Source organism: Stegostoma tigrinum, chromosome 23 (genome assembly GCF_030684315.1).
Source record: "Stegostoma tigrinum isolate sSteTig4 chromosome 23, sSteTig4.hap1, whole genome shotgun sequence".
Classification (NCBI taxonomy): domain Eukaryota; kingdom Metazoa; phylum Chordata; class Chondrichthyes; order Orectolobiformes; family Stegostomatidae; genus Stegostoma; species Stegostoma tigrinum.
In genome coordinates this window covers 33,971,101-33,998,511 of record NC_081376.1, presented here as the reverse complement: position 1 = coordinate 33,998,511, position 27,411 = coordinate 33,971,101, and the positions used below count along the sequence as shown (strand labels likewise).

General features: G+C 39.8%; 1 protein-coding gene across 1 annotated transcript in view; it reads right to left on the bottom strand.

The window, feature by feature from the left end:
* Positions 1-1,666: 1,666 nt before the first annotated feature.
* LOC125462488 (uncharacterized protein C16orf52 homolog B) overlaps positions 1,667-27,411 on the bottom strand; it is an 88,577-nt gene continuing 62,832 nt past the window's right edge. Inside the window, exons 2-3 of the mRNA XM_048552563.2 lie at positions 24,683-24,895; positions 1,667-6,522 (exon numbers count right to left, since the gene is read on the bottom strand). Coding sequence (XP_048408520.1) covers positions 6,338-6,522; positions 24,683-24,895 — 398 coding nt within the window. The 3' untranslated portion in view covers positions 1,667-6,337. The remainder of the gene's footprint in view (positions 6,523-24,682; positions 24,896-27,411) is intronic.

Sequence of the window (27,411 nt, the reverse complement as noted above, 5' to 3'; positions counted from 1 at the left end):
CAATGTTTGAATTCAACAAAATCCAAAGAAAACCAATAAAACTAAAATCATGTTTTTTGGGAATGTTTACTATCTGAAGGGACCATTTATCCTTCCATTCTTGATGACACTAATGCTCCTTATCTTTGAAGCAAGCGTGGAGGGATGAAGGTTAAATTTATGCCACCGTTAAGATATTTCTTAAAATCCATCTCATTGGCCAAGTTTTTAGTCATCTAATAGTATGCAAACATGTGAGTTAGTGTCAAATTGTGTTTTTCAGGTGTGTTGAACTATTCAAGAGTGTGATTCTCAGGTTCAGGTTCAGGTTGAGCCTGGCCTTGTTTTGGGGAAGGAATATAGGGAGGTCCACTCTGGCCTATTCCAGAGTCTGGTCTGCGTCCAGGAATCCTTGGAACTTGCACACTCAGGGCTTACAGCAACTGGTGGATACTGAAAGGCACAGTGTCCATAGATACACAAAATAACATTGATTTAGTTTTGTAGAACTCTTATGCCAATTAGTCTGTTGAAATTAAAAATGTGACAGCTCAAACTGCATGGCTCCAGAACGGAGGCATAAAACTACTCCAGCTTTGCTGTTTCGGTTTAACAATAATTTGAACATCGAGAGATCCATTGTTACATTTTTGTATCCATTTGGCTTATTAATCTGCTGGGCTTCCCTGTCAGTACCATAACTACACTGTTCAACTCCCACACCCTACATTCACTCATTATTCCCCATTTTCAGATCTTTTTGTTGATAATGTTCAAGTACTTTATATACACATGGGATGGTAGACAGGCTTATTGACCTTCCCGCCAGTAGATACAATTTCTTTGTATTTTGTCCTTCAAACAAAACCCCTCAGACAATATTTAGTAGTGATTTAAATCTCTAGTCCCTGCTGACACAGATGTCAGTTTGCATCGTTGCAAGGATTTGGAAGGGATCTTCATGGCAAGTTGGTTAGCTCAGTTAGCAAGAGTGTTATGCACACAGCTTCAATCCCCAATAAACTGGTGTAGCAGCACATACAGGCCTTTCTTCAGTTTGCCCCTGAAGATACATATAACCAATTGTCTCATGGAGAGAGATGCTGATGGTCCTTTGCAGTCCAAGACAGGAGAGGTGTTTGGATGCCAGGTTTCTAGGTTAAGCCAAGATAGCCATCAGCTCTCAGAACACCATGCTGACAATCTAGGTTTACAGTCCTAATGGAAAGCTTCAACAGATATTGACTTTCACATCAAACTATCAAGCGTGGACCCATCATTCCTCTCAAGCAAGTTCAAAACGATCACGTAGCCACTACTTGAAAAGTTCCCTGAACACTTACCCCTCAATCAACATGACAGAAAAAAAATCACATTTCATGGCAGATTGTGGGATTTCGTCGAGCATAGGTTAGTTGCTGCACTTTCTACGACACTGGCTATACTTAATTGCTTCATCCTTGGGAAAGAGGTTGGAAAGTCATGAAAGGTGCTTTAAAATATGAACTTGTATTTTGTATCTTAGCAGAGAGGAAGATTACTTGTAGTTCGACAAAGATCTTTTTGAAGGTGGAAGGATTCCTGGGATTTTACTTGTCAACTAGATGATCTCTCTAGTGCATTTTTAAGTGGACAGAAATCTGTTTAAAATTGAATTCTTGTAGCATTTGAAAAAAAAACCAGTTCCTTTAGTAGACAATTGTTTTATTTGATAAACTTGCTCAATAACAAAAATACAAGTGAGGGAAAATTATGTTCTCTTTGTACAGATGTATTAACAATGCCTCCTCTGAAATTATTGGTTTTAAAAACTGCAATAACCAATTATAAAACAGATAGATAATATAATAGGATATTGTACAGGCTGTTTGCAGATATCCCAAAGAGTCCCTTTTGTGACTTTATATAGTAAGAAAATGACTAGATCTCATTATGGATTTCTTGGATTAACCACTGAATCATTTGGACGCAGTGAGGCATTTGCGTTATCCTTCATTGTTGTGTCCTTCAGACTGGGGGGTTGATGTGGACTGGAAGCAAGGGGACAAATGAATGTAAACAGCTCACACAGAAACCAAGATATAATACAACCAAACCATTAAATAAAACATCAGGGAACAAAGTAATGTAATTTCAGTGTTTCCCACCAGATAAAACTGGCTCTAGTTACATTAACTCAACAACATTTTTGAAAAAGATCTCTCCCTCTACCCTACCCAAGCCCACATCATTTTAATGTGCTGCCCCACAGAAAACATTAGCTCAGAAATGACTAACAGACACAAATGATCAACAAACTGAAACATACAGGATTGATGTGATCTACAAGAGTTAGGGAGAGTATATAAATCTTTAAACAAAATGCAGTCCAAATAATGTTTTTTTCCCCAAAATAATGGGCTGCACTGATGATATTACTAATTTTCCTTTGCTCAGAGAGCACTAAATACCAAGTTTTATTTTTGCACAGGAGAAAAATCAAGCCATTAAAGTGAGAATTTAAAGGAAAAGTGGGAATATATGATGCTGTTGAACTGCTCAGTCAGTTAACTGCAGGATCTAAAGCTAAAGTCACTATCAATCTACTGGATTACAGGGTTTTGCTCTCATTAGACAGATTAACCAGAGGGCCACCAGGCCTCAGGCAAGAGGAGGGATTGAAAAGGAGAGTCCCTCATGGTAACTTCAGCCGGTACAGAAAGTGAACTCACAATTAGCATCACTCTGTGATGCAAAGCAGCTATCCAGTCAACTAAGCCAGCCGATCGTCTAGCTGCAGGGTGCACATAATGACTTCAAAGCCCCTCAAAAGGGCCCTAAATCTAACATGAGAAAAAAGGTTGAAGCGGTGGGCGGCCTGGTGGCTAGCACGGCTGCCTCTCAGGACAGGGACCCAGGTTTGATTCCATGCTCGTTTTCATGATTCCATGCATGAAACTGTGTGGAGTTTGCACATTCTCCCAGTGTCTGCGTGAGTTTCCACCAGGTGCTCTGGCTCCCTCCCACAGTCCAAAAACGTGCAGTTGTCTAGGGTGGGATGGTTCTTGGAGGGTCGGTGTGGACACAAAGGGCCAAATGACCTGCTTCCACACTGTAGGGATTCTATGATACTGTCGACTTGCTGATTGTATTGGATTGAGTGATATTTGTTTTTTTTCAAATGTTCAAAATGATTTGCACAGTTTGAGAAAATGAAAACAACTTGTACCGACTCACAAAGCATGATTACTGCAAAAGGATCTTCAAAACAAAAAGATATGTAACTTTGTAAACTGATGGTCAACTATTTTAAAGGTTGTAAGTGGGTCTTATATATGTCTTAAAATGTTGCATTACTAAAGTATACCTGCAATATTGTGTAAAATTTAGAATGCAATACAGCATGCAGAGCTGCTGTTTTCAAATATTTGATATTCTTTCAGTCAGATACCCAATTCCTACAATAATTTTGTCAAGTAATTTATTCAGAAGTCTGTTTCTATGATCTAGATATAGTTTAATACAACACTTGGTCAAAGTACATCTGAAGTTCCAAGAGCTATTCCTGGGGCTTTTGTTAGTTATTTACTGCTATCTCCTGTGTTACTGCTATAAAAACTGCACTCTGAAGTGAGGCCAGGGAGTAAGGAACATACACACATTGCACAATAACAAGTTATTACGCGGTCTGTAGCTGGCCTTTTCACTTATATTGGCAAGTATAGCTCAGCTTGCACCATCAATGATATCAACCAGGTAAAGTGGAAGACATGGAGAGGTCACAGTGTACACAGGTAGAAAGCGAAGCAGAGAGTGAAATGGACAGAAAGCAAAAAGTGAGCAAACGTAAGAGAAAGAAACATACACAGACACACACATATGGGCACAGGCCAGTAGGAGAGTGGCAGGGAGGCAAAGAGGAAGAAATGGGCAGGCTGCAGAATGAGAAGCAGAGAAAGCTAAAGAAATCATTTTTTTTTAAACTACTAAGACTTTACAACCACCGGTGGTCCCATGTTAGCCTATGTTAATCAGAACTATACATGAGTTCATGAAAAGAGGAAACTGTAGTTAGGTCGGCTAATAAAATTAGGTCAACAATCTTTTGTTATAGCGAGATGAACACATGAGCTCAGCCACAATTTCTCAAAGTATGTTTTGTTATTTAGTTTATAATTCAAGGTGTTTGCTTTAGAATACAGGGGATGTAATTCAGGAATTCTTGATCTACCAAATTAAATTATATTTCTGATTAATTAAAGCTTTCTCATACTTCCTGTTTTAAGCAGATCATTCACATCTCCATTCAGTTTCTTGCTGTACAGCACTGCTAGACTTGTCTTTTGTTTGTATTTCCAACAAGTTGAGATATGGGTAGGAATGTGAATGCTGAGGTACTAGGTCACTTAAATATACAAAATTGTTCCTTGATGGTTATATTACTTGTACATCATTTTCTTCAATACGCAGAACACACAGATTACTGGAAGCAGTCGCCTTTTTGCCAGAAGTAATATTTCTGGCATCGCGAAATGACTCAATCTTACTTCTACCCACATTCTTTCGGTGAACAGGCACCTCAAGCTATTGTGTTAGCCCACACACAACCAACAGTGATCCAATGTGAGGCCACAAGGGCTGTTCTTGAAGAGATATGCTCAAGAACAGATTAGTCTGGTTCCAAACAATCTCTTTTGAAGGGAAAGGCACATTGTACATTTGTACAGTACCTGCATCTAAACTTCATTTTTAAGAGTGAATGGGGAATAGCAATATTCCTACAGCTGTAATTACTGTGTCTCAGTGCAGATGAGTATCTTAGGATAGGACAGTAGTGTTCTTTATAGACATCTAAGCCAAGCTTTGTTGCTGATATATTAAGTACTAGGTCAGCTCAGTTCACTCAGAAAGCTTGTGTAGAACTGCAGCAGTCCTTCAACAGCTGGTCTCACACAGTTCTGTACTTGTTCTCGTCGATCAGATAGCTCAATCCGTTATTGGCATCATAGTGAACAACTTCACACTGATCCCGAAGCATCAGCACACGGTCTGAAAGGGAAGCTCAGTTTAATGGCTCTACATAGATGTATGGAAACTTATAGTTATCCGATCAGAGATAGTATCTTTAATTAATATTATACAATCGGATTGTGTAGGATAAGTAAACACAATGAAGATGACTGGAGCTGCTGAATGGGCTAAGTTAATGTACATCTGCAGGCAGGTGCACAAACAATGGATGAAGTTTTGATAGTAAAAACTGGAGGACAACTCTGGACAACCACAGCCAGTACATTAGTCAAAAAATTGTTTAAAAAAAAATCACGTTTAAGCAGTGGAGTGATTAAAAGGATATGTCACAATCTTTCTCCTCATATACAAATAATTTAATAAAGATAATTTCTTAGTTCAGCTTAGTCAACTTAAAAATAAATTGCACCCAGTAAGGTTTAGACATATGATAATATTGTGTAAAAACATGAAGTTGGGATCAGTTACTACAGAACAAAAAAAGCACAAAGAATGAGGTAACTGAGGACTTTCAACCATTCTGATCTCAAAATGACAGCAACTCGGAATTTGACCTTCTCAGCACAGTGTTTTCCAGTCATTTGAACACTCTTGAGTTGCATATACATTAAACTGCATCAGCCAACAGAAAGAGGAGGGGGGATTTATTCTAAACATTACTGAACAGAAAACATAATATTTGGCTTTAATATCCAGCAGGATTAAATTTTCATAATTGTTTTATACAGAATAGAAAGCAATTTTTGATCTATAGGCTTCATAACTTGATCCTGGTCAGACTGGCACTCCATTGCGTTCCAAGTCCTGAATCACATCCAATTTGGTATAACTTTTGTTTAGTAGTATAACATTCCTCACCAACTTTCAATTTTTCAATGGTTCACCATCTTGGAAATGTCGCAATAGTCTATTCTTCAGTGAGGCCTGCCCCACCTACATTGTCCAATTTACTTCCAGCCTAATACTGAATCTCTTTCTAAACAGTGAACAAAAATTGAGTGTGTGTGAACTTGGGCTCAAATGCCTGTTGCTAATATGAAGTAATGACAGGTATAGTGTTAATGGTGGGGACACAGGATAGATTTTGATGCCGCTTCAGTGAAGTAGTCTCCTCAGGTTGTTCATTTTCCAGAACAGCCCCATTCTCATCCACAATAAGCAGCAGTTTGTTTTTCCACAATATTCTGAATCAGCATGAAGGTAGGTGAAGAAAAAAACTCTTCTTTGTCTCCAAAGTGCATAGTGATATGAACAAATCCATCCTCGGTCTTGGGAGTTGCTCTAAGCAGTCCCCAGATGACAAATGCAACTCATATGTGTAACACTGGGCAGGCGCTTCTCTGTTTCTTCAACCAGGTAGGCAAACCTTCCCTGCAAACAGGAGTCCCACAATGGTAAAGAAGATGGACAAGACAAATAGCACGTACGATGATCCAACCTGGGTATTGTTGGGTAACTTGTATGGTTGCCCTCCAACTTCATTGATGTAAAATCCAATCGGAAATATCAGGGCTGCCATACAGAACAGGATCACTGACGAGGTTGTGGGGCAGGGGGACAAAAGAGAGAGAGAGAGCAAAAGGGAACAAGTATACATTAGTATATTAGTAATGTACATTGAGGCTATATAATTTGTTATTTCTCCACAAACATTCATCCTGATGAAATTTTACTTGCTTTTAACTTTGGTATGAACTAACTGAGCAAAGGTGTTTTTTGATTAAAACAAAAGGCAATGAAACAGGCGGAGAGGAAGATGGGTGTGCAACACACTAGGATATTTCTCCTTTCAACTCTTTGAATCCAAGCATCTTCTCAAAACTCTTTTGTAACATATAATCATGTTTTCTTGTGTGAAAAACAACCTGTATTAATAAAAAACCGAACATTTTTTCTTTATTCATTCACAGGATGAGGGTGTCACTAGCTAGGCAGCATTTATTTATTGCCCATCTCTACACTAGGGCAGTTGAGAGTTAACCACATTGGTGTGGGTCTGGAGTCACATGTAGGCCAAACCAGGTAAGAATGGCAGATTTTCTTCCCTAAAGGACATTAGTGAACAAGGTGGGTTTTTCTGACAATTGGCAATGGGTTTACAGTAGCCATTAGATTCTTAGTTCCAGATATTTATCTAATTCAAATTCCACCATCTGCTGTGGCAGGATTCAAACTCATGTCCCCAAAATGTTATCTGGGTTTCTGGATTAACAGTCCAGTGATAATACCATTAGGCCATCAACTCCCTATGTTGCCGATTCTTGACAGCCCTCTGAAATGGCCTAACAAGCCAATCAGTTTTAACATACTGCTATAGAAAGACTAAAAAAAACACGTCACTCAGCATTGACTTAGGCATTGGAAACACCACACCCAGTCCTATCAACCCTGAAAGGTCCTCCTCATTAACCTCTGGAGTTTGTAACAAATTTGGCAAAACTGTCACACAGATTAATCAGTCAAAATCCCAAAACTGTCTCTGAAGTATGATACAGGGTGTATTATGTCGTCCCAGGAGACATCGTCAGCACCATCCCTGTTCCAACAGCAAGGCAGAACCAACAAAGAAGGTACCACAAATAGGAGATGTTCTGAGAGTTTCATGGCATTAAGATAAACATGAGCAAGGAAACCTCCTAATTACCATCAGTTATCCTGTCCACCTCCAATCACCAAAGTGCTTGAAGGGGTAACTGACAGCGCAACAAAGCAATATTTCCATAGCAATAACTTAATCGATGATACTCAGTTTGGGTTTTGCCATTAGCACTCAGTTCCAGGCCTTTTTACAGTCTTGGTCCAAATATGAACAAAAGAGCTAAGCTGGAGGTCACGTAATGCTGACTACACTTTACACCAAGGCAGCATTTGATTGTGTGGAAACAAGAAGCTCAAGAAAATTTGAAGTCAATGAGAGTCAGGGAAAAATTTTCAATTGTTTGAAATCACGCTGAGCACCAGGAAAATTGGTTATGATTGTGGAAGGCCAATATTTCAGTCCAGGCCATTGCTGCAGAAATGCTTCAGTGTAGTCACATAGTGCAACTACCTTTAGCTGCTTCATCAATGATCTTTCCTCCATCACTAGGTTAGAAGTGAAGATGTTTGCTAATGATTGCTGTGCTCAGTAGCATTTGAAATTCCTCAGATAGTGATCCAGCCTGTGTCCATATACAGCAAGCCGTGAACAGCAGTCAGGTTTGGGCTGACGTGCAGCACAAATGTTATTTGCCATAAGTGTTAGGCAATAATCAACTCCAATAAGAAAATTTAATGATCATCTCTTGACTTTCAATGGCATTACCATAGTTGAATCTACCACTATCAATATGTTGCTATCTTCGAGTTACCACAGACCAGAAACAGAATTAGACTAGCCATATAAATTCTGAGAGTACAAGAATGGTCACAGGCTAGGAATTCTGTGGCAAACAACTCAACTCCTGACTGTCCAAAGCCTATTTATTTACAAAGCATATAAGCGGCACAATGGATGCCTCACAGCGTCAGGGACCTGGGCTCGATTCCACCCTCTGACGACAGAGTGTGCACATTCCCCCTGTGCCTGCGAGGGTTTCCTCTGGGGGTTCCAGTTTCTTCCCACAGTCCAAAGATGTGTAGGTTAGGTGGCATTGGCCATGCTAAATTGCCCATAACATCCAGGGATGTGCAGGTTGGGTGGATTAGCCATGGGGAAGTGTAAGGTTATAGGGATATGGTAGTGGTGTGGACCTGGGTGGGATGCTCTTCTGAGGATCAGCGTGGATTTGATGGTTCAAATGGCTTGCTTCCACACTTCAGGGATTCTACGATTCTAAGTGACAAGCGTGACTGAACATTCTTCCCTGCCTGGACTGTTTCACCTCCAACGACACTCAAAAAGCATGACACCATCCAGTACAAAGCAGCCTGTCTAGTTGGCATCCGTGCACCATCAAAAACATTCACTCCTTTCACCACCAGCACACAGTGACAGCAGTGTGTGCATGTGCATGTTGCACAGCAGCAACTTGCCAAACTTTCAATACTACATTCTAAACATGCAATCCCTACCCCCCAGAAAGCTGAGGGCAGCAGATGCTTAGGAAAATCATTGAAACAAAAATCAACTGGACTGCAGCAGTTCAAGAAGACAACGTAATGCCAATTCCTCAAGGACAGCAAAATTCTAACTTTGCTAGGAATGCCAATATCTTATGAAATAATAAGAAAAGACTAATCATACCCAACACTGCATTTTCATAAATTGGATTCAATTAAGTCTATGAACATGTAAAATAAAGTCACACCACAGGTCAGTTATAATTTCTGAAAATGTGCCCTAATGCATGCCTAATCAACATGGTTAGAATTTAAGCCAAGATCGGAATGGAAAATATAAGGGGCCTGGAAACAATTAAGTTTTATTCATTATTACATGTGAGATGTACAGGAACAACATTTTAGTTTGACAAAACAACAAGTTTGATTGAACCAGTCATTTTCTGCTGTAAAGGCAACAACTCTTGCATAGCCATTTGTAGGAATAATCCTAAATTAAAGCTCACGGCAACACTATAATACCGATTCTTGTAGCAAACTTGCTCAATCCAATTCAAACTGAATGCATTTGAAGTTAGCTCTGATTATGTCTTTAAAGGATATAGTCTGATCACACATGTCCCACAGATGTTGCTAGCTCCGTAAGAGCCGCTTGTGCTACAATGCATTTCATCCAGTGAAATGGGAGAACTGAAGCCAAGCTCACTATTAATACTAATTGCTCTAGGTAATATAAAGATGTCTCTGATGACACTATGACTGGTATCCCATGAACAAAGTTTTAAAAAAAAAATTGGAGTTGGCCTGATTTGCTAAAAATCATGTCTGGGATGTCATAAGAGCTTTATGGGCTTGTCCAGAGCACCAGAGCCCCCATGACCAAATTCAGCCAGACCAGGTGTTTATGCAGCCAGCACAGTTATCAACACCAAGGCACAAAGTCTCGCAATCACTGGCACCCACCACAGCTACACTCCTGCCTTGCAATCGACTCTGTCACTGCTGTTGGTAGCCACCTAAACAGCACCTCATAAACCCTGCATTGATTCTGCATCTTCCAAAGAGTTTGCTGGTGCTACTCTGATGTGACTGTAGTATGACAGTTTTGGCGTTGCATGCAATAAGATTTCACAGGCCTGGGGAGAACACACTTTTACTAGGTGAACTCCATCGCTTTCAAAACCAGCAATATTTGATGTCACATAATTGAATTCACCACTGTAACTGATGGCGAAAGGGAAGTAAGTGAATGAGAAATCTGAAAATAAACGCCAAGGCAATTCCCAAGATCCACAATAAATCTTCTAACAACGGTGGAATAAAACGCAAGTCAATATTGTGGGAAAATACAGGATCTCCCCAGTCACCAACAACCTGCTGTTTAAAGGGTGGCATGGTGGCTCAGTGGTTAGTACTGCAGCCTCACAGCGCCAGGGACCCGGGTTCAATTCTAGCCTCAGGCAACCGTCTGTGCAGAGTTTGCACATTCTCCCTGTATCTGCGTGGGTTTCCTCTGGGTGCTCCGGTTTCCTCCCACAGTCCAAAGATGTGCAGGCTAGGTGGATCGGCCATGCTAAATTGCCCGTAGTGTTCAGGGGTGTATGGGTTATTGGGAGATGGGTCTGGGTGGGATGTTTCAAGGAGCAGTGTGGACTTGTTGGGCCCAAGGGCCTGTTTCCACACTGTAGGGAATTTAATCTAATCTAATTTTGAGAAGATTTGTAGCATGGGTTGTGGATGAGGTTGTAGACTTGCTCACTGAGCCGGTGTTTGGTTGCAGGTGTTTTTTTAACCCTGCTAGGTAACATTGTCAGTGCGCCTCTGGTGAAGCATCGGTGTTTTGTCCTGCATATTATTTATGTGCCTCGGTTTGCTGGAGAGGTTGTTATCGCTTCCAGTTCTGTTTTTCAGTGGTTTGTATATCGGGTCCAGTTCAGTGTGTTCGTTAACAGAGATCCAGTTGGAATGCCATGCCTCCAGGAACTCCTTTGAATGTCTGTGCTTGGCTTGCGCTATTATGGATGTTTTGTCCCAATCTAATTTGTGTTCTTCTTTGTCCATGTGTATTGAGACCAGTGAGAATTGATCATGTCTCTTGGTGGCTAATTGGTGATCGTGTATCCTTATTCTCAGTTTTCTTCCAATTTGGCCTATGTAATGTTTTTCACAGTCTGTGCATGGTATTTTGTATATTACGTTAGTTTTATTGGTTGTGGGTATGGGATCCTTTACACTCATCAGTAGCTGTCACAGTAGTATGTGGAATGAATTATAGCTACAGACACGCCAAAAAAAAACTGACTTCCTGGCTGAAGAAGGGTCTCGACCCGAAACGTCAAACTTTCCTATTCGTCTGATGCTGCTTGGCCTGCTGTGTTCATCCAGCTTCACTCTGTGTTATCTCTGATTTCCTGGCTGTACTGGAATCAACACTAAGGAACAATGGACTCATGGAGGAAATACAAAACCATCAAACAGACGATAGTCCCAACACTGAGCAGAAAAGGTAAGTGAAACACATTCAGGGTGGTTGCTGGTTTGTGGGCTACCCTGATATCTAGGAGTCTGAGTAGTCTCGTGGTCATTTCTGAAATGCCCTTTTAGTACAGTAGGGTGACTAGTGTGTCTGGCCATGTTGTGTCTTCTTGTTCTGGTCAATGTGGAGGTAACTGTGGATTGTTCTGTTTGGGTATCCATTCCATTTAAAACCTCTGTGCTCCTGTTCTGCTTCGCACATTTCTGGATTGCTGCAGTGTGTTGTAGCCTGTTTGAATAATGTCCTGATGCAAGTCCATTTCTGGGTGTTGGGGTGATTGCTGGAGTAATTGAGTATTTGGTCGGTAGGTGTGGTCTTTCTGAATATGCTAGTGTGGAGTACCCCCTTTTCCTACATTTTACTATTCTGTCTAGGAAGGGTATTCAGTTATTGTTCTCCTCTTCTTTTGTGAATTTTATTCAGGCATGGATGTTGTTTATGTGTTGGTGGATTTCTTCTAGTTTTGTGTGTTTGATAATCACAAAGGTGTCATCTACATAGTAGACCCAGAGTTTGGGTCGCATAGTGGGGAGTGCTGTCCGTTCTAACCTTTGCATTACTGCTTCTGCAATCAGTCCTGATAATGGGGATCCCATTGGTGTTCCACCAATTTGTTTGAAAATACAGTCATTAAAGGTGAAGTGGGGTTGTGAGGCACAGAACCAGCTGTCCTTGTTGATGTCGAGGTTTGCCTGCCTGCCTGCCTTCCTGATTCGTCCAGCAGTGTGGCAATTCTCTCTTTGGCTAGATCGATGTTTATGGATGTAAATAGTTCTGTTACACTGAAAGATATCATTATCTTGTGCTGTTCTATTCTGGGATCCTTGATGATGTTGAGAAATCCTTGGGATGAATTGATGAAGTGGGTAGAGTTGCCAACCAAGTATTTCAATTTCCATTGTAATTCTTTGGCTAGTCTATATGCTGCCATACCTGGTAGTGGGACAAAGGTTCCAAGGGGTCCCCAGGCTTGTGTACCTTGGGGAGTCCATAGAAGTGGGGTGCATTGGATTCTTCTAGCTTCATTTTTTGGTAGTCTATCTTGCTGATATCTCTTAAATTGTGTAACTCCTTCAGGGTTGTTTTGATCCAGTTTTCTAACTGTGGTGTTGAGTCTATCGCTATCTGTTGGTAGGTATTGGTATCTGCTAGTAGTGCATTAGCTTTCTCGATGTATTGGGCTCTAGTAAGGATTACTGTCATGAGTCCTTTGTCCACTGTTAAGATTATGATGTTTCTATCTTCCATGAGTCTTTCCAGGGCTTTCTTGTCTTCTGCATTCAATGTGTTTCACTTACCTTTTCTGCTCAGTGTTGGGACTATAGTCTGTTTGCTGGTCTGTTGTATTTCCTCTGTGAGTCCATTGTTCCTTAGCCATGATTCCAGTGCAGCCAGGAAGTCAGTTTTTTTTGGAGTCTCTGTAGTTATAATTTAGTCCGTGTACTACTGTGACAGCTACTGACGAGCATAAAGGATCCCGTACCCACAACCAATAAAACTACCGTAATATACAAAATACCATGCAAGCACTGTGAAAAAATTACATAGGCCAAATTGGAAGAAAACTGAGAATAAAGATACACGAACATCAACTAGCCACCAAGAGACACAACCAATTCTCACTGGTCTCAATACACACCGACAAAGGAGGACTGACAATGTTACCTAGCAGGGTGACAAAACGTCTGCAACCAAACACGCCAGCTCAGTGAGCATGTCCACAACTTCAACCTGTTGTTTAATGAACAGAAGAGAATAGCAATTTTTTGTCACTTGTACTTTTACAAAAATTGCAGAGAAGTGTTTAAGTTGCCACATTCTTGTGCCTATATTAATAGCAGAAATCATATACAAAAGAAATTAAGACAATGTCCGCTGCAGAAAGCAGACACTGAAGCTGCCTAATACAACATATGGATACAGATGCATGAAACACCTCTCACTACAGCTGCTGCCTGACATGATTATTTCGAACAATTTTGGCATTTGTTTCACATTTTGAGCATCTGTAGAACTTTGCTTTTGCAGAATCAAAGTACTTTATCCTTGTTCCTTACACTGCATCCACTCATTTCTGTTACCCTGCCTGGAGGGCAATTCAACATTGCTCGAGGCAATGCACCTAATTTTAGAACAACAAGGTCTGATCCAGAGTCTACAATGTTAATTGGAATGTAAAATATTTTGTAATTTTACAACAAGTCAAAATCAACTGCATTGTTAGTTAATCATTGATATCTACCTCTGGTGCACAAAACCGTTGAAATCAATCCACCAATCTCAGATTCATTGCACTAAAAAGGTATTCAGAAGCAGTGGGAGGAAAGCGATGGTCTGGAAGTGGAATGTCAGAAAGTATCACAAAAGGGCCCGGTTTACCAGATCTTACTGTGGGCGGGAAAGACATCTCAAAAATTTGAGCAAGAAGTGAAGTTAGCTGCTTCAGGCTGTAACTATACCTGGGAATATGAGTGATCCTTGCCATTAACAAAATACTGTCATCTATCATATAAAAGGTAACGTGCGTTTATAAATTTCAATGCAGGAATATTGCTTCTATGCCATTAGATATCTAACTCATCTGTCCTCCAAAGGCTGGCGTATCATATTAAACACCATATACCTTTGGCTGTTTGCGACAGGCAAGGTATTGAATATATCCAGCCAGCCTGCGCTTACAAAACTGTAAACATTGTATCAAATATTAGATGTGATTCTGTGTTTGGACAGTTTTTGCTAACTAATCCAAACTGTACTAGAAATTATCCTGTCAAGAAATACAAGATGGTCAGTCAAATTTGCAGTGTGGCACACTTGCATGTTCTGAAAGCTGCACTGTATATACAGGATATGTGTTTTCAAATATTCAGAAAAATAGAAACTTAGAAAATAAGGGCAGAGTGGATCATTCAGTCTTTTGAGCCTGCTCCACCATTCAGTGTCATCATGGATGATCATTCAACTTTCCCACTTTCTCCCCATAGCCTTTAGTGTTATTAGACATAAAATTATATCTAACTCCTCCTTGAAAACATTCAACCATTTCGCCTCACCTGCTTTCTGTGGCAGAGAATTTCACAGACTCACCACTCACTGGGTGAAGAAATTTTTTTTCTCATCCCAATTCTAAACGGCCTATCACCCCATCCTTAGACTGTGACCCCTGATTCTTGACTCTTCAGTCGTCGAGGACATCCTGAATTTATCCTGTTTTCTCGTTAGAATTTTATGGGTTTCTTTGACATTTCCCCTTTAACTTCTAAACTCCAGTGAATATAGTCCGAATTGATCCAGTCTCTATTCACACATCAGTCCTGCTATTACAGGAACCAGTCTAGTAAACCTTTGTTGCATTCTCTCAGTAGCCTAAAGATCTCTCAAATATGGACTGCAAAACTGCACAGAATACTCCAGCTGTGGTCTCACCAAGACCTTGCACAATTGTAGCAAGACACCCCTTTTCTTGTATTCGAATCCTCATGATATGAAAACCAAAATATGAATTGCCTTCTTCATTGTCTGCAACACCTGCAATGCTAACTTTCAGGGAATGATTTATAAGGACACCCAGATCTCAATGCACCTCTGCCTTCCCAGTCTAGTGCCATACAGATAAAAAATCTGCCTTCCTGTTTTTACTGCCAAACCTCATACTGGATAACCTCATATTTATTCACATTATACGATATCTACCACGCATTTGCCCACTCACTCTCCTGACCAAATCACACCGAAGCATCCTCCTCATACTTCAGCCACCCACTCAACTGTGTCATTTGCAAACTTAGATAGTACATTTAGTTTCCTCATCTAAATCATTAATTGACTGAGAGTTGCTGAGGTCCAAGCACCGATACCTCTAGTAACTGGATGCCACTCAGAAAAAAGACCCATTTACACCCACTCGGTGTTTTGCATCTACCAACCAGTTCTCTATCCATATCTAACCCCAATAGCCATTCGGTTCAATTTTTCATGCTAATTTGTTATATGGAACCTAATCACAAACCTTCTGAAAGTCGAAGTAAATTATATCCATGAGCTCCCCCTTACCAACTCTACTAGTTGCTTTCTCGAAAAATTTCATTTCCTTTCATAAATCCAGGCTTACTCTGTTTAATCCTATCAAACAAAAAACATGTGTACACACTGCATCTGTTTCATTTAACAGCCATTCTCTGGTTCATTCCTCAGGACAATGTCTTGAATAATATGAGTTAATTTGCTTGGTTTAAAACGAAATGAAGAATGGCAGTTAACAGTCAGCCATTATCTAACTGGTTCATTCTCCATGATAACGCCTCTACCGGAGTCCACTTTCTAACCAATCAGCATTCTTTACTCCTAGAGTATATAATGTTATTACATTTTACAATTTCTTGCAGTGTTCTTATAAGGGAAAGATGAAAAGCTTTGACAAAATGCATCTTCTTTAGGTGACCTAGCTGACTGGAGGCAGTTTCTAACTGACAGCTTTGAGTTGATAGAATGCTAAGTTTATGAAACAACAACGTCCCTGCAGCCACTTCCAGCCCTTTAAACCTTTGAGATCTCTGCAGTCCTAATGATCTGATCCCTTATTCAGCCCTAAATTTAACTAATATGCCTTTGACAGAGATGCTTATGATGTATAGTCCCGAAGCTCTGAAATTCCCTATTTAATTTCACTACCACTTTATTTATCTTTTTCATATTAGAAACTCTTTGCCTGCATTACTTAATTGTGTAACCTGCTGTCAAAATTTGTTTGATAGTTGTCTATTAAAACACTGTGGGACATTTTATTACATTAAAAAACTATATAAAAGCAAGTCATCATTCGGCCTAAGTAAGCAACCAGATGAAATCTGAGACAGAAGGATGTACAGGTGTTAGTGAGAGACAAACAAATGCTTTCAGTTTTCATTTCTGTCCAGGCACAAGAAATTTCAGCCCATCATGGTAAAATGTCAGATGGTGCAGCAAGGTTTATCACAGAATTATAATGGCAGTTGCACAGCTTTCTGAATGAGCATTATGACTCAGTGCCATTCTCCTACCTTTCTCTCAATCCACAAAAATTGTTCCTATTTACAATTCCCTCTTGATTGCCTCAATTGAACATTTGTTCTCAAGTCTTTAATAAGAGGGAACAGATTCTCCTTATCTACTCCAGTCAGCACCCTTGTGGTTTTGAACACTTCTATCAAATTCCCTATCAAATGGGAGGGGGGCGATGCGTATACGAGTGGATTAGGGTGGAAAGTGTGGTGGATGATCTGTAGAATCTTGTTCGCTGGAGGATGAATCCTTTCATGGTTCCAGAAAAGGAAAAAGAGTGAGAGAAGTAGTGTGTGAAGACAGATGGATACAGTCAAGCCTGTCAACCAAGATGGAGGGAATTTTTAGTTGAGGAAAAAAGACATTTCAAAAGATTTGTTATGCAAGATGGCATTGTTGGAACAAATGCAACAGAGACAAATAAAGTGGGAGAATGTAACCGAGTCATTACAGGAATCAAGTTATGAAGAAGTGTGGTCAGGGTAGCTATGAGAGTCTGACAGCTTATCATAAATATGGACAGCTTTCTGAGGAAAGGTTAAGTCGGAAAAGGAAAGGGAAGAATCAATGATAACAAAGTGTGAAGCTGGATGATCGCAGCAGGCCAAGCAGCATCTCAGCAGCACAAAAGCTGACGGTTCGGGCCTAGACCCTTCATCAGAGATGGGGATGGAGAGGGGGTTCTGGAATAAATAGGGAGAGAGGGGGAGGCGGACCGAAGATGGAGAGAAAAGAAGATAGGTGGAGAGGAGAGATTCCCTGAGGTTGGTCTGAGGGAGGAGGGTAACTTCTTCAGGTTAGGCTGTTGGATCATGTGAAGGTGAGAGATGGAAATGCAAACCAAAGTTCATGAAATTCTTCAGTTCATGATGAGAGCAGGAAATAGCACTGCCCTCCACATACTGGAAAGAAAGAGGTGAGGAAGGGATCCTGAGTAGTGCAGAAACAAATAATATTCCACATATCCTATAAAAGGCAAGGTATCCAGACCCATAAAAAGTTAACAAAGCAAAAATGTTTTTATTTGGAAGAGGTGGGGGCAAAGGAAAAGAATTGTTCCATGTGTGAACGAGTTCATTTTGGAGAGGATGTGAATGGACTGTATTTCTTTCAGAGAAGAAATGGAAGAGTCCTCAGGCCATTGTGGTGGGAGATGGAGATCTTGAGAGTTCAGGCATCCATGCTTGCAAAGAGGTAATGAAGATCAGGAAACTTTAGAAATAAATTGATCAGAGTGAGTAACTGGTGTTGGGCTGATGGCAACCTCTCTGTGGGCCTTCACACCCTGTGGTGCAATAGCAAAATAACATTTCTGTCTAGACTTACAGACTCTTCCCTTGCCTCCAAAGACTACACTGTGGTTTCAAGTGCACCTGGAGCTGGCACATGAAGCTTCTTCAGAAATTCAAGTATTGCATCTCAGACCAGTGTGGTCTTTTGATTGTGGCATAAAGCTCCTTTTCATCTACCATGGCTACCAGCCAAATTTCTTGTGCCAGATCACCTGTTCTCTTAAATTCAACTTGAATTTTGACTTCAAATGCAAAATTAAATTGTAATGTTAAATAAAACTGCTAGTTTTAGTGACAGACTTGATGTCAAAATGGATGTTTTCCTCCTGAAAACACAAATGCTAGACCAAAGAGCCATAACACGCGGATAATGCTATTCTTTCAGCAAATCCCTGAAAGTGGAATTTTGTCTTCTATTGCAGGATAACTAAGTCAGCAAAGCATAATGCCCCTCCCCCAAAGGTTTAGGCTTTATACATGACAATCCCATGCTCTGTCTTTCAGAATTGAAGTCCAGGTGCCCTGCACTACTTTACCCCATTCTCTTCACTCAGTGTACATGCTACAGTAATCTCCAACATGGAACATTTATCTCCCTTTTTGTTATGGTGACCATGATCAGAAGATATAAATTCCTAACAAGGGGTTAATAAATTCACCACACTATCCCCCACCTCAACTAAATGCTGGCGATGAATTTTATTCTTACAGTAAATTATATTTGAAACCAGGCCACAAAACTGAATTCAGGAGAAAAAAAGAAGCAAAGGATAAGTATTGAAGAAATTACTAAAATTAATGCAGGAAACCATAGAGACAAACTATAATTGGAGTTGAAGAAAATAACATTTTCAATCACGTGTAAAGGCATCAAAAGGTAGGAACAACAAGGATGGTGAGAAGAGATGAGATACGCTTGATCAGCAAAGGTCCTATATGCCTCTTGTAACTACAGGCCTCCTGCATGGCTTCATGTGCCAACCCATCTTTAGAACTGTATCGATGTTTGGGTTCTCTAAATTACATAACTCTGCGTTAGTAGGGATCTAATTAGGAGACGGTGGCTCCGTTTTTAAAATATCCATCTGTGGGTTGAACAGCTTTCCATATGTCAGTTGACAGTACAAAAGATGTCAAACAGTGCCAACACCAAGCAGTAATGTCAAGGGTAGAAGGTAAGGGTGATGGCTTAAGAGGTATTATCATGAGACCAACCACACTGATGTGGGTCTGGCGTCACATGTGGGCCAGACCAGGTAAGGATGGCAGTTTTTTTCCCTAAGGGATGTTAGTGAACTGATGGGTTCTTCCAACAATCGACGATGGATTCATTATTAGTCTCTTAATTCCAGATTTCTTTCTACTGAATTCAAATTCCACCATATGCCATGGTTGGATTCAAATCTGGGTCCCCAGAACATTCCTGGGTCTCTGGGTTAACAGTCTTGCAATAATACCACGAGGTCTTCACCTCCTCAAGTGTTGCTAAAATGACTGGAATCTAATACATCTCCTACCCTCTAGTTTGTACCATTATGGACCAGACCAGAACCCCCCACAAAATATATTATGGTGACGGCCTAGACCCTAACCTTTATATTACTTTTAAAAGGCAAGTGTAAGCCACTGTGTTCTAGATACGAATCGACTGATTCGCCACTAAGCTTTAATTAAAACACACTTTATTCTTATAACACAATTAAAATACAATGAAAGGAAAAATTGGCATAACATTACTCTATGGAAGTAACAAGGTAATACATTAATTAACCATTAATTATCAACTATTCCATTATAGGTAGCATGCCATGAATACATGCTTTGGCAAAACATGTAATTCAGCAAAGCAGTTATGATTCTCACATGTCGTCTCTTTCTAGTCTGGAAGAAAGAAACAATCTGTGTCCTTTGACTTTTAAGAAGTCTCACTGTCTCAGATTTTACTCTTGCAGCAGAGAACTCATGCTTTTAAATTCTGCAGTTAGCAGAAACTGTCTCAACTAATAGGAAGCGAAACCAAAAGCCCTCCTGGGTCTGTGTGAGCCCTGACCCTGCCTACTCATGATTCGTTTGTTATTAAAAAATATGACCTAGGGACAACTCCAAACTATTCACCAACTGCCTATCTGAAGGAAATATTTCAGCATCGTTGTGACAATATCCATCTGCAAGACAAACAATTACAGTACATATGATAACAATTATAACTAAATATTAAAGTAAATGAAAAGCTTGACTACTGATGTCCATATTTCATTTAATATACTAGTGAAATGAATTAACAGTCAAGCTTACGTTCCATTATCCAGCACAAAGGTGCCATTAGGGGACATCTAAAGATGCATCGATTGGATCATTCATGGTGAAACAGGATCAACCTATTTATTATATATAAAATTCAAAGAAACTTCAAAGAATTATGAATTATTTTGCATTGCAATAATGGTTGAAACAGTCTGCACTGAGATTAACAACTGCCGGCTCATAATGGGCTGTAGCGATCTGAGGAATTTATGACTAATTTACCTAGAGCAAAAAAAAGTTCCCTATTAGTGAAGGTGTATGTCACTCTTCTACTTTTGTACTTCTTTTTCGTTAGTACCAAGGTCCAGCATCATTACAATAACTAAGAGGAGTTTCAATCAATTGACAGAACACAGGGAGATTAATACTGAACTTTGGGGACAGGAAGCATGAAGTCACTCAGCAGGCCCATATGATATATCTCCCATAGGAAAAGACCCTGCAATGCAGAAATGTCTTTGAGTGATTTAAACAAGCACCACATATCATTCTCACCACCCTCCATCCAGGAATCTGCAACCTGCATTTTTCCCACACAAGGGTTTGCCTTCACTACTTGCTGCTACAGATCTGCTTTAAAAAAATTCTTAAATTCTTCACTCTTAAAAAGGAAAATGCCGCACAATAGTACTGTGCTTAAGTTACCAGCTGGTACAAGAGATAACAAGGCCAGTGAGAACCTGTAACTCAAAATTGGAAATGAATAGCAAAGCACCGGCAACAACCTTTATTTCTGCCCGGTATTATTAAAAAGGAAGCAGGGCAGCTTTGACTGCTGCATCTGGAGTGTATCTACAAATGAAAACTACAGATGTGACAGAAGGGCATATGAAATGGATCATTTGGGATTGTCTCTGGAATGGGTTTTTAAAAGCAGAATTGGCTCAAAATGATAATTACCAATGTAAACAGTTTGTTATAGTCAGTCCTGCCATCATTGAAAATTAAAAATTCTTCCCAAGTTAATTTAAGAACTTGTCTGATTTTTAAAGGAAGAATAGCAGTGAATTACAATAAAATGGACACTAACATGGAGGATTCCATATTTCAGTGTGAAAATATTTTTTGTAAGAACAGCACTTCTGGAATAACAATTTCCGTGATTTAGTGTGTGACACCAGGGAGTGGAATTCCACTGAGAGTATACTTTCAAATTAATTAATCCTATGATGCTTTGGTTCTACGGCTTGTGATTGAGGACTGAGTGCTTGAAATTTAAATGTGGCTTAGAACAATCAGCACTGGAAACAGCAAATATTTAGCACTTCTGTATCAGTCACAGTAACAGCAGTTCAGAAAAACATCAATAATACAGAGCAATATGCTATGGAGACACTGCTTTTCAGGTGAAAAGCAGTCAGTGATACACAAGTACCTACAAAAGATAAGAGGACTATGTAAATTAAAGCTGAGCTTTAAAGCAATCCTTTTTTTGGTGAGCTAATATGCAGTGCAGTTTTTCACAACTGCAGACAGAAATACACAAAATGTAAATAGCAACAAGTGATTGAAGTACATTCTTCCTACCATCACTCTTTCACACTTCTGTAACAACTGAAGGCTATAAGTACCTGAGTGGTTGTAGCTCTTGTAGTTCAACCATGAAAGGCATTATTTCCTTTCTCTTATTTATCAAGGTTGTAACTCCGCTCATTTGTTTGCTCTCCTCCCCCAGCTAACAGCCATGGACCCCACTGCTCATGACATAATGGTGGGCAGACCAAAACATTTTGGTCATGTTACTTGGAGAACCAAAGCAACATGAAATCATTTTGCTATCCGAAATGATCAAACAGGACATTGATACAAGCATAATGCAAGATCATTTGGCTCTTCTACCCTCTAAGTATGATGAGGGTTAAGTATTAAATCTACTCCAGTCAACTGACAGGGACTAGAAACCACTTATATCTGTCCACACCTTCCCTCCCCTGCCCAGGGTAATCTAACCGAACTAGACTGTGACTAAAATCAGATCCACATTGTTCAAATCTGGCAAGCAGCATTCCACAGATGTAATCATGACTACAGCGAGCACAAAAGCCATTGTATCATGCAGCATTTGATCTGTTTCTTCTATTTTTTTATTTAACTAAGTCAATTAACATGTGTTCTTCTGGCTGAATGATATTTCCACGTTCCATCAGATTGTACTTGTGTCCTCTCAATCTGCAATCTCAACTCAGAGCTAAATAGATTCCTCATTCCACAATTAAGGGGATGTTTCCAAACAGGTGGTCACCTTTTGAAGAAGTTAACTTAGCACAGGGCGAGGACCAGCAGTTATTTCGTGAAAAAGCTTTCCAGTGTACTTTTCCCCCCAAGCTGAGCCACCTAGACAACAACTGTTGATCACTGGGTGCATAAAAAAGTGCTTTTTTCAAGCCACATGTAACCATCACTCTCGCGAACAAGTACGATTCCTCTTTTAACAGAGATTTATTAGCCTAGTTTGCTGTCATCCAGTCAGCCCTAAATTCTACTCCATACATACCCTACAAGAGACACGTAACTGCAAAGTGGGTGTGCTCCTATTTCTATCTTCAATCTGTTATGCTAGGTAGTCTAAAAATCTAACTGCTCAAACCTGGTTATAGGAGGTTGAGGGGTGACCTGAAAGTAGTTTTATAAAATCATAAGGGGTATAGATCAATATATAACAAGAATAGTAAAGGTCTTTTCCCTAGGGTGGGTGAGGTCAAAACTAATGGGCATTTTTTTTTAAGGTGAGAAGAGAAAGATTTTATAGGGATCTGAGGGGCAACTGTTTCGCAGAGGGTGGCCCGCATGTAGAATGAACTCCCTGAGGAAGTGGTAGATGCAGGTACAGTGGCAACATTTAAAAGACATTTGGATAGGTATATGAATAGGAATGGTTTAGAGGGATATGGGCCAAATGCAGGCAACTGAGATTAATTGAGATTGCAAGACTTTGCTCTGTGGCTCAATGACTCTTTGGAAGTTGCAACAGAGTTGCACAGTTCCAGCCAGGGATCAATGCTCTAATTCCTGCAGAAGCTTTCCCTGGATCAGGTGGTTAGATTTATCTCCTTGTTAAATTATTAGTATGTTGTTTCTATTGCTGCGTATCAAGAGAAAGAGCACTTTCCTCAAAAAAAGCACCATGTTTTAAGTAGCTGAGACTGTCCAAAAACCAGGAAAGGGAGATAACTAAGGAAATGTAAAACCTCTTGATCAAAAAAAGAGAATTTTTTTTAAGGCAACAAGGATGAGAGGAAGGATCTTTACAAGTAGCAATGCTTAAAACAGGATTTTTCTGCTAAAGTTATGTAAAAACAAATATTAGGTGCTAAAACCTTCCCAAGACACAGTGTAAAAGGACTTTTTAAAAATTCAAACCAAACAAAGGTGTGGCTCTCTTATGCCCCTCAAGGATTTAAAATACATAATTCATGGAACACTCATTCAAGCTTTCGGCTCACAGTTCACAGAACCTGTTGTACCAGAGTACAGACTGGATCATTTACCAGTGCTGGCTCCAAGTCAATTCAACAAAGTCGCTGTTACTTTGGGATTTACATCTTGACAGAACACTTTTTGTGTGTTCTGTTTGGATAGGTATAAAACTTCACAGAAATAGTTTCTAAGCTTTTTTTGTTTTGAAACATTCAAATATTCCAGGCTCGGTCTAAAGTCATGAAAGATGCTACATTAATGTAGATTTTTAAACATTTTTTTCCTACAGTTAAGTCAATAGCAATTAATTTATTGGACCTGAAGAAGTTTGCCAACAGACTTTTCTTCCTTTTACCTCCTCCTGCCACTAATTCTAGTTTCTAGACAGCAACAAAACCTCAACTTACCTGTACACTAAATAAAGAAACCATTATTGAAACCTTTATAATTCACTAATCCAAAGGTATTTAAAACAATAAAGCTTTCATTGGGACAACAGAAATAATGCTTGATTAAAGAATGTAAGTAACAGCGGATAGTAGACTATACCGTTTGCACCATCCTGTCAAATACTGCACAAATCTTTACAGTCCATTCTTAGCTGGGATATAATGTACATACTGCACGTTTATTAAAGGCAAGAGAGAATTAGCTGTGTAAATAGCCCTAACAGAAGTTGATAAGAGCTTGACTGCTCTAATATCCTGTTAGTATTTTAAGCTTGTTATTAATAGCAGGCCAACAAAAGACAATAGAAAAGACAATAGTACAAGGCTGTTTCATGAATAACCTTCACTAGGAAGTGAGTCGGTCTAGTAAATGAATTTGACCACAGTCACAAATCTAGTTCATGTTAACATAGTGGATTGCACTTACAACTTTTCTCCACACTGGTCAATGGCATAATTGTGATCATATTGATGCTGAAGTTATCCCTGTATGTTTGAGGGGGCTAACTATACCACTTGCACATACTGCCTCAAGTTCAATGAAACCCAGACTGCTCACAATGTGCATGTTTCTAGAATTTGCCTTAGCAGGTTTGATAACAAAATGAGCTTACTTCCAGCAAAGGCTATCCAGCGGGCATATTTGGTGGTTTCTCTTCTCCAATGTGAAGCCACTAGCAAACCGCATGTTACTGTCAATGAAATAATGCCCAGAATAATGAAAAACAGTGTTGTGACCCATTCGGGTGGAAGACGTGGAGGGACACATGTTCGTTCACGCCCATGGATGGTTTGACACTGACGGACCAGTCCAACTGTCAGAGCACCTGTGGGCACAAAGAAAACAGACAAAACAAATTATCTTTTGGTTTGTAAAAATGAAAAATTCTCCTCACTTAATGTAAGCCTAAAAACAAACTCACACCAATCTTTTGCAGATTAAGAGTACAATCTCTACATGGATATTTTCACACAACCCAACAAACAGATTATACAAAATAAACCTATATAATCTGGTGAAAGTGTCTTCTTTGGTGTTGCCTCACATTTACATCCATCATGATCAAGTTTCTTTAACCACTTGATCAACAAAATCAGAAAAAAGAGTGGGTGCAGAAAACCTAACTGGATAGACTCAGAGCAAACTCATATTGAAAATCTAACCTCCAATGGGAAAAATATTAATTTGTTCAGTAAGCCTCAAACCATACAAGCAAAACCAAAATGTTATACAACTTAGTATGTACCTACTACACACTGGTGTTGCATGTGCTTTGAGAGTAGATTATACACAAAATACTGTGGTTGGTTCACTCGCCGAGCTGGTTCATTATTTGCAAACGCTTCATTAGCCTGCTGGGTAACACCATCGGTACAGCCTCCCGATGAAATGTTGCTGTATTTTTCCACTTGTTACTTAAACTCTGGGGTCCATTGGAGTCGATTACCTTATTTCCAGTTTTTCTTTGCACTGCACCACATTATTAGTTTGTTCATTCAAAAATATGACAGGAAGATTACCTTAAGCCAACAGATTTTAATAATGTGAATTTAAATAATCGTCTTAGAATGCGCCGAACATTGGTAACAGATTTTATTTGGTCAATACTTTGCCAATACAACTTGGAATGCGCTCTCCCAGTGTCACCAAAATTTTAAACAGCAGAATTGATAATGACTCCTCTATGCTAAATAGTTACACAACCGCAATGATCTGGGTCCAACTTCCTGAAGGGTTAGGTGGTGTACAGCATCAGAGTGTTGCAGATTCTGTCATAATCTTAGATATCTAAGTCTGTGCTCACCCCACACTGAATGAATCAATGTGTCTCTATCATATGCTAGGTGTGGGTAACTCATTTGCGATAGGGATTAGGAACTGCAATCATTTCTCATGAATAAGGAATTCCAAGTAGGTTGGTCATAGCTCACACTGATTATATATTTTTTTCTCCTGTTTGAAGTCCATTGCAACAGACCATTTCAAAGCTGTTATGGGTGCCTTCCCATTTTCCACCCTACAGGAGCTTGAAAATGTCCAAAACTCCCCTATCTGAATACTGACTCAAATCATGAACCATTCACCAATCACCCCTGTATGTTATGGTTCACATTATCTTCAGACAGCAATGTTGCAATTTTGCAATTTGCAACCTCTTGTTTAGATCGTACTATGTCCTTGGCCCTGCCCATACATGTAACCTCCTACAATGCACATAATGCAGCACAGCTCCCATCTGGCCTCTTCAACATAGTCAATTGTAATCGCTCCACCACTGGAGTTGCCTCAACCCTATCCCTTGAATTCCGTCTCTAAGATTCTAGATCTTAGCATTTCTTTGTTCTTCTTTTAAGATGTTCTTTAAATGTTTCACTAGAGGTTTTGGAAATTCATTGCTCAGTGGAAAATTTTGTTTGATAATGGCTGGAACCCTCTGACAAAACCATTTAAATTGAAGAAATTGTAGAGTTCCATTGAAGAAAATAATTATTCAAAAAATGTAAGACGATTAACTATCTAGTCCAACTCCCAAGTAACTATTAAATTTATCCCCCACTTACCTCAGACATCTGCAACCACACCTTTCCCAGACCTTTACCCAACACTTTTCAACCCCAGGGACCTCACACTCAACATCACCAGACCAGATATTCCACTCTATTCCCAGGACGCAACATAACTCAGCCACCAGACCTGACAATTTTCACTAAGCCAGGGTCACGACCACCTCTCCACTCCCAATCCCACCCCCAACCCCACTCTAGGCCCAAAACCGTCCTTTCTGCCTTCCCTAAATCTTCTGCCCACCCCAACTAACCTGACAGATTCAATGACATACCTAGCCACTTTGCTACCTTGCATCCCAGCACACCATATCCCACCCACTGACATCTACCTTTCAGGCACTTTAACCTCACATTTATCTTACCTACTTATTCTTAGACAGTAGCTGTCAAAGTAGCTGCCTGTGATTCAGGCTCCTTAAATTTCAGAATACAGCAACTGACTGCTGTGAAAAAGGGCATGGTTTGTGTTCCAACAGTTCTGCACCATGAGGAATAAGTCAGAATGAAAGTACACCTCCCCATTTCAAAAAGGAGCCATGAACGGAATCTCCAGTCTGAAATATGGTGCTCTATCATGGTGTTTAAAAAAAAAGCAGCTTTGAAAAGCGTGGCCCAATATCTCTTGCATTCTAGTACTGCCAATTCAATATTCTCCAATTAAATCAAGGAATGGATTTATCTTAACTAGATACATTGTAATCTGTCTTTTATAACAACTTGTTTATATGATTCCAGTTCGCCACCAAGAATTAGTCTAAAAATGGCATGCTCATCA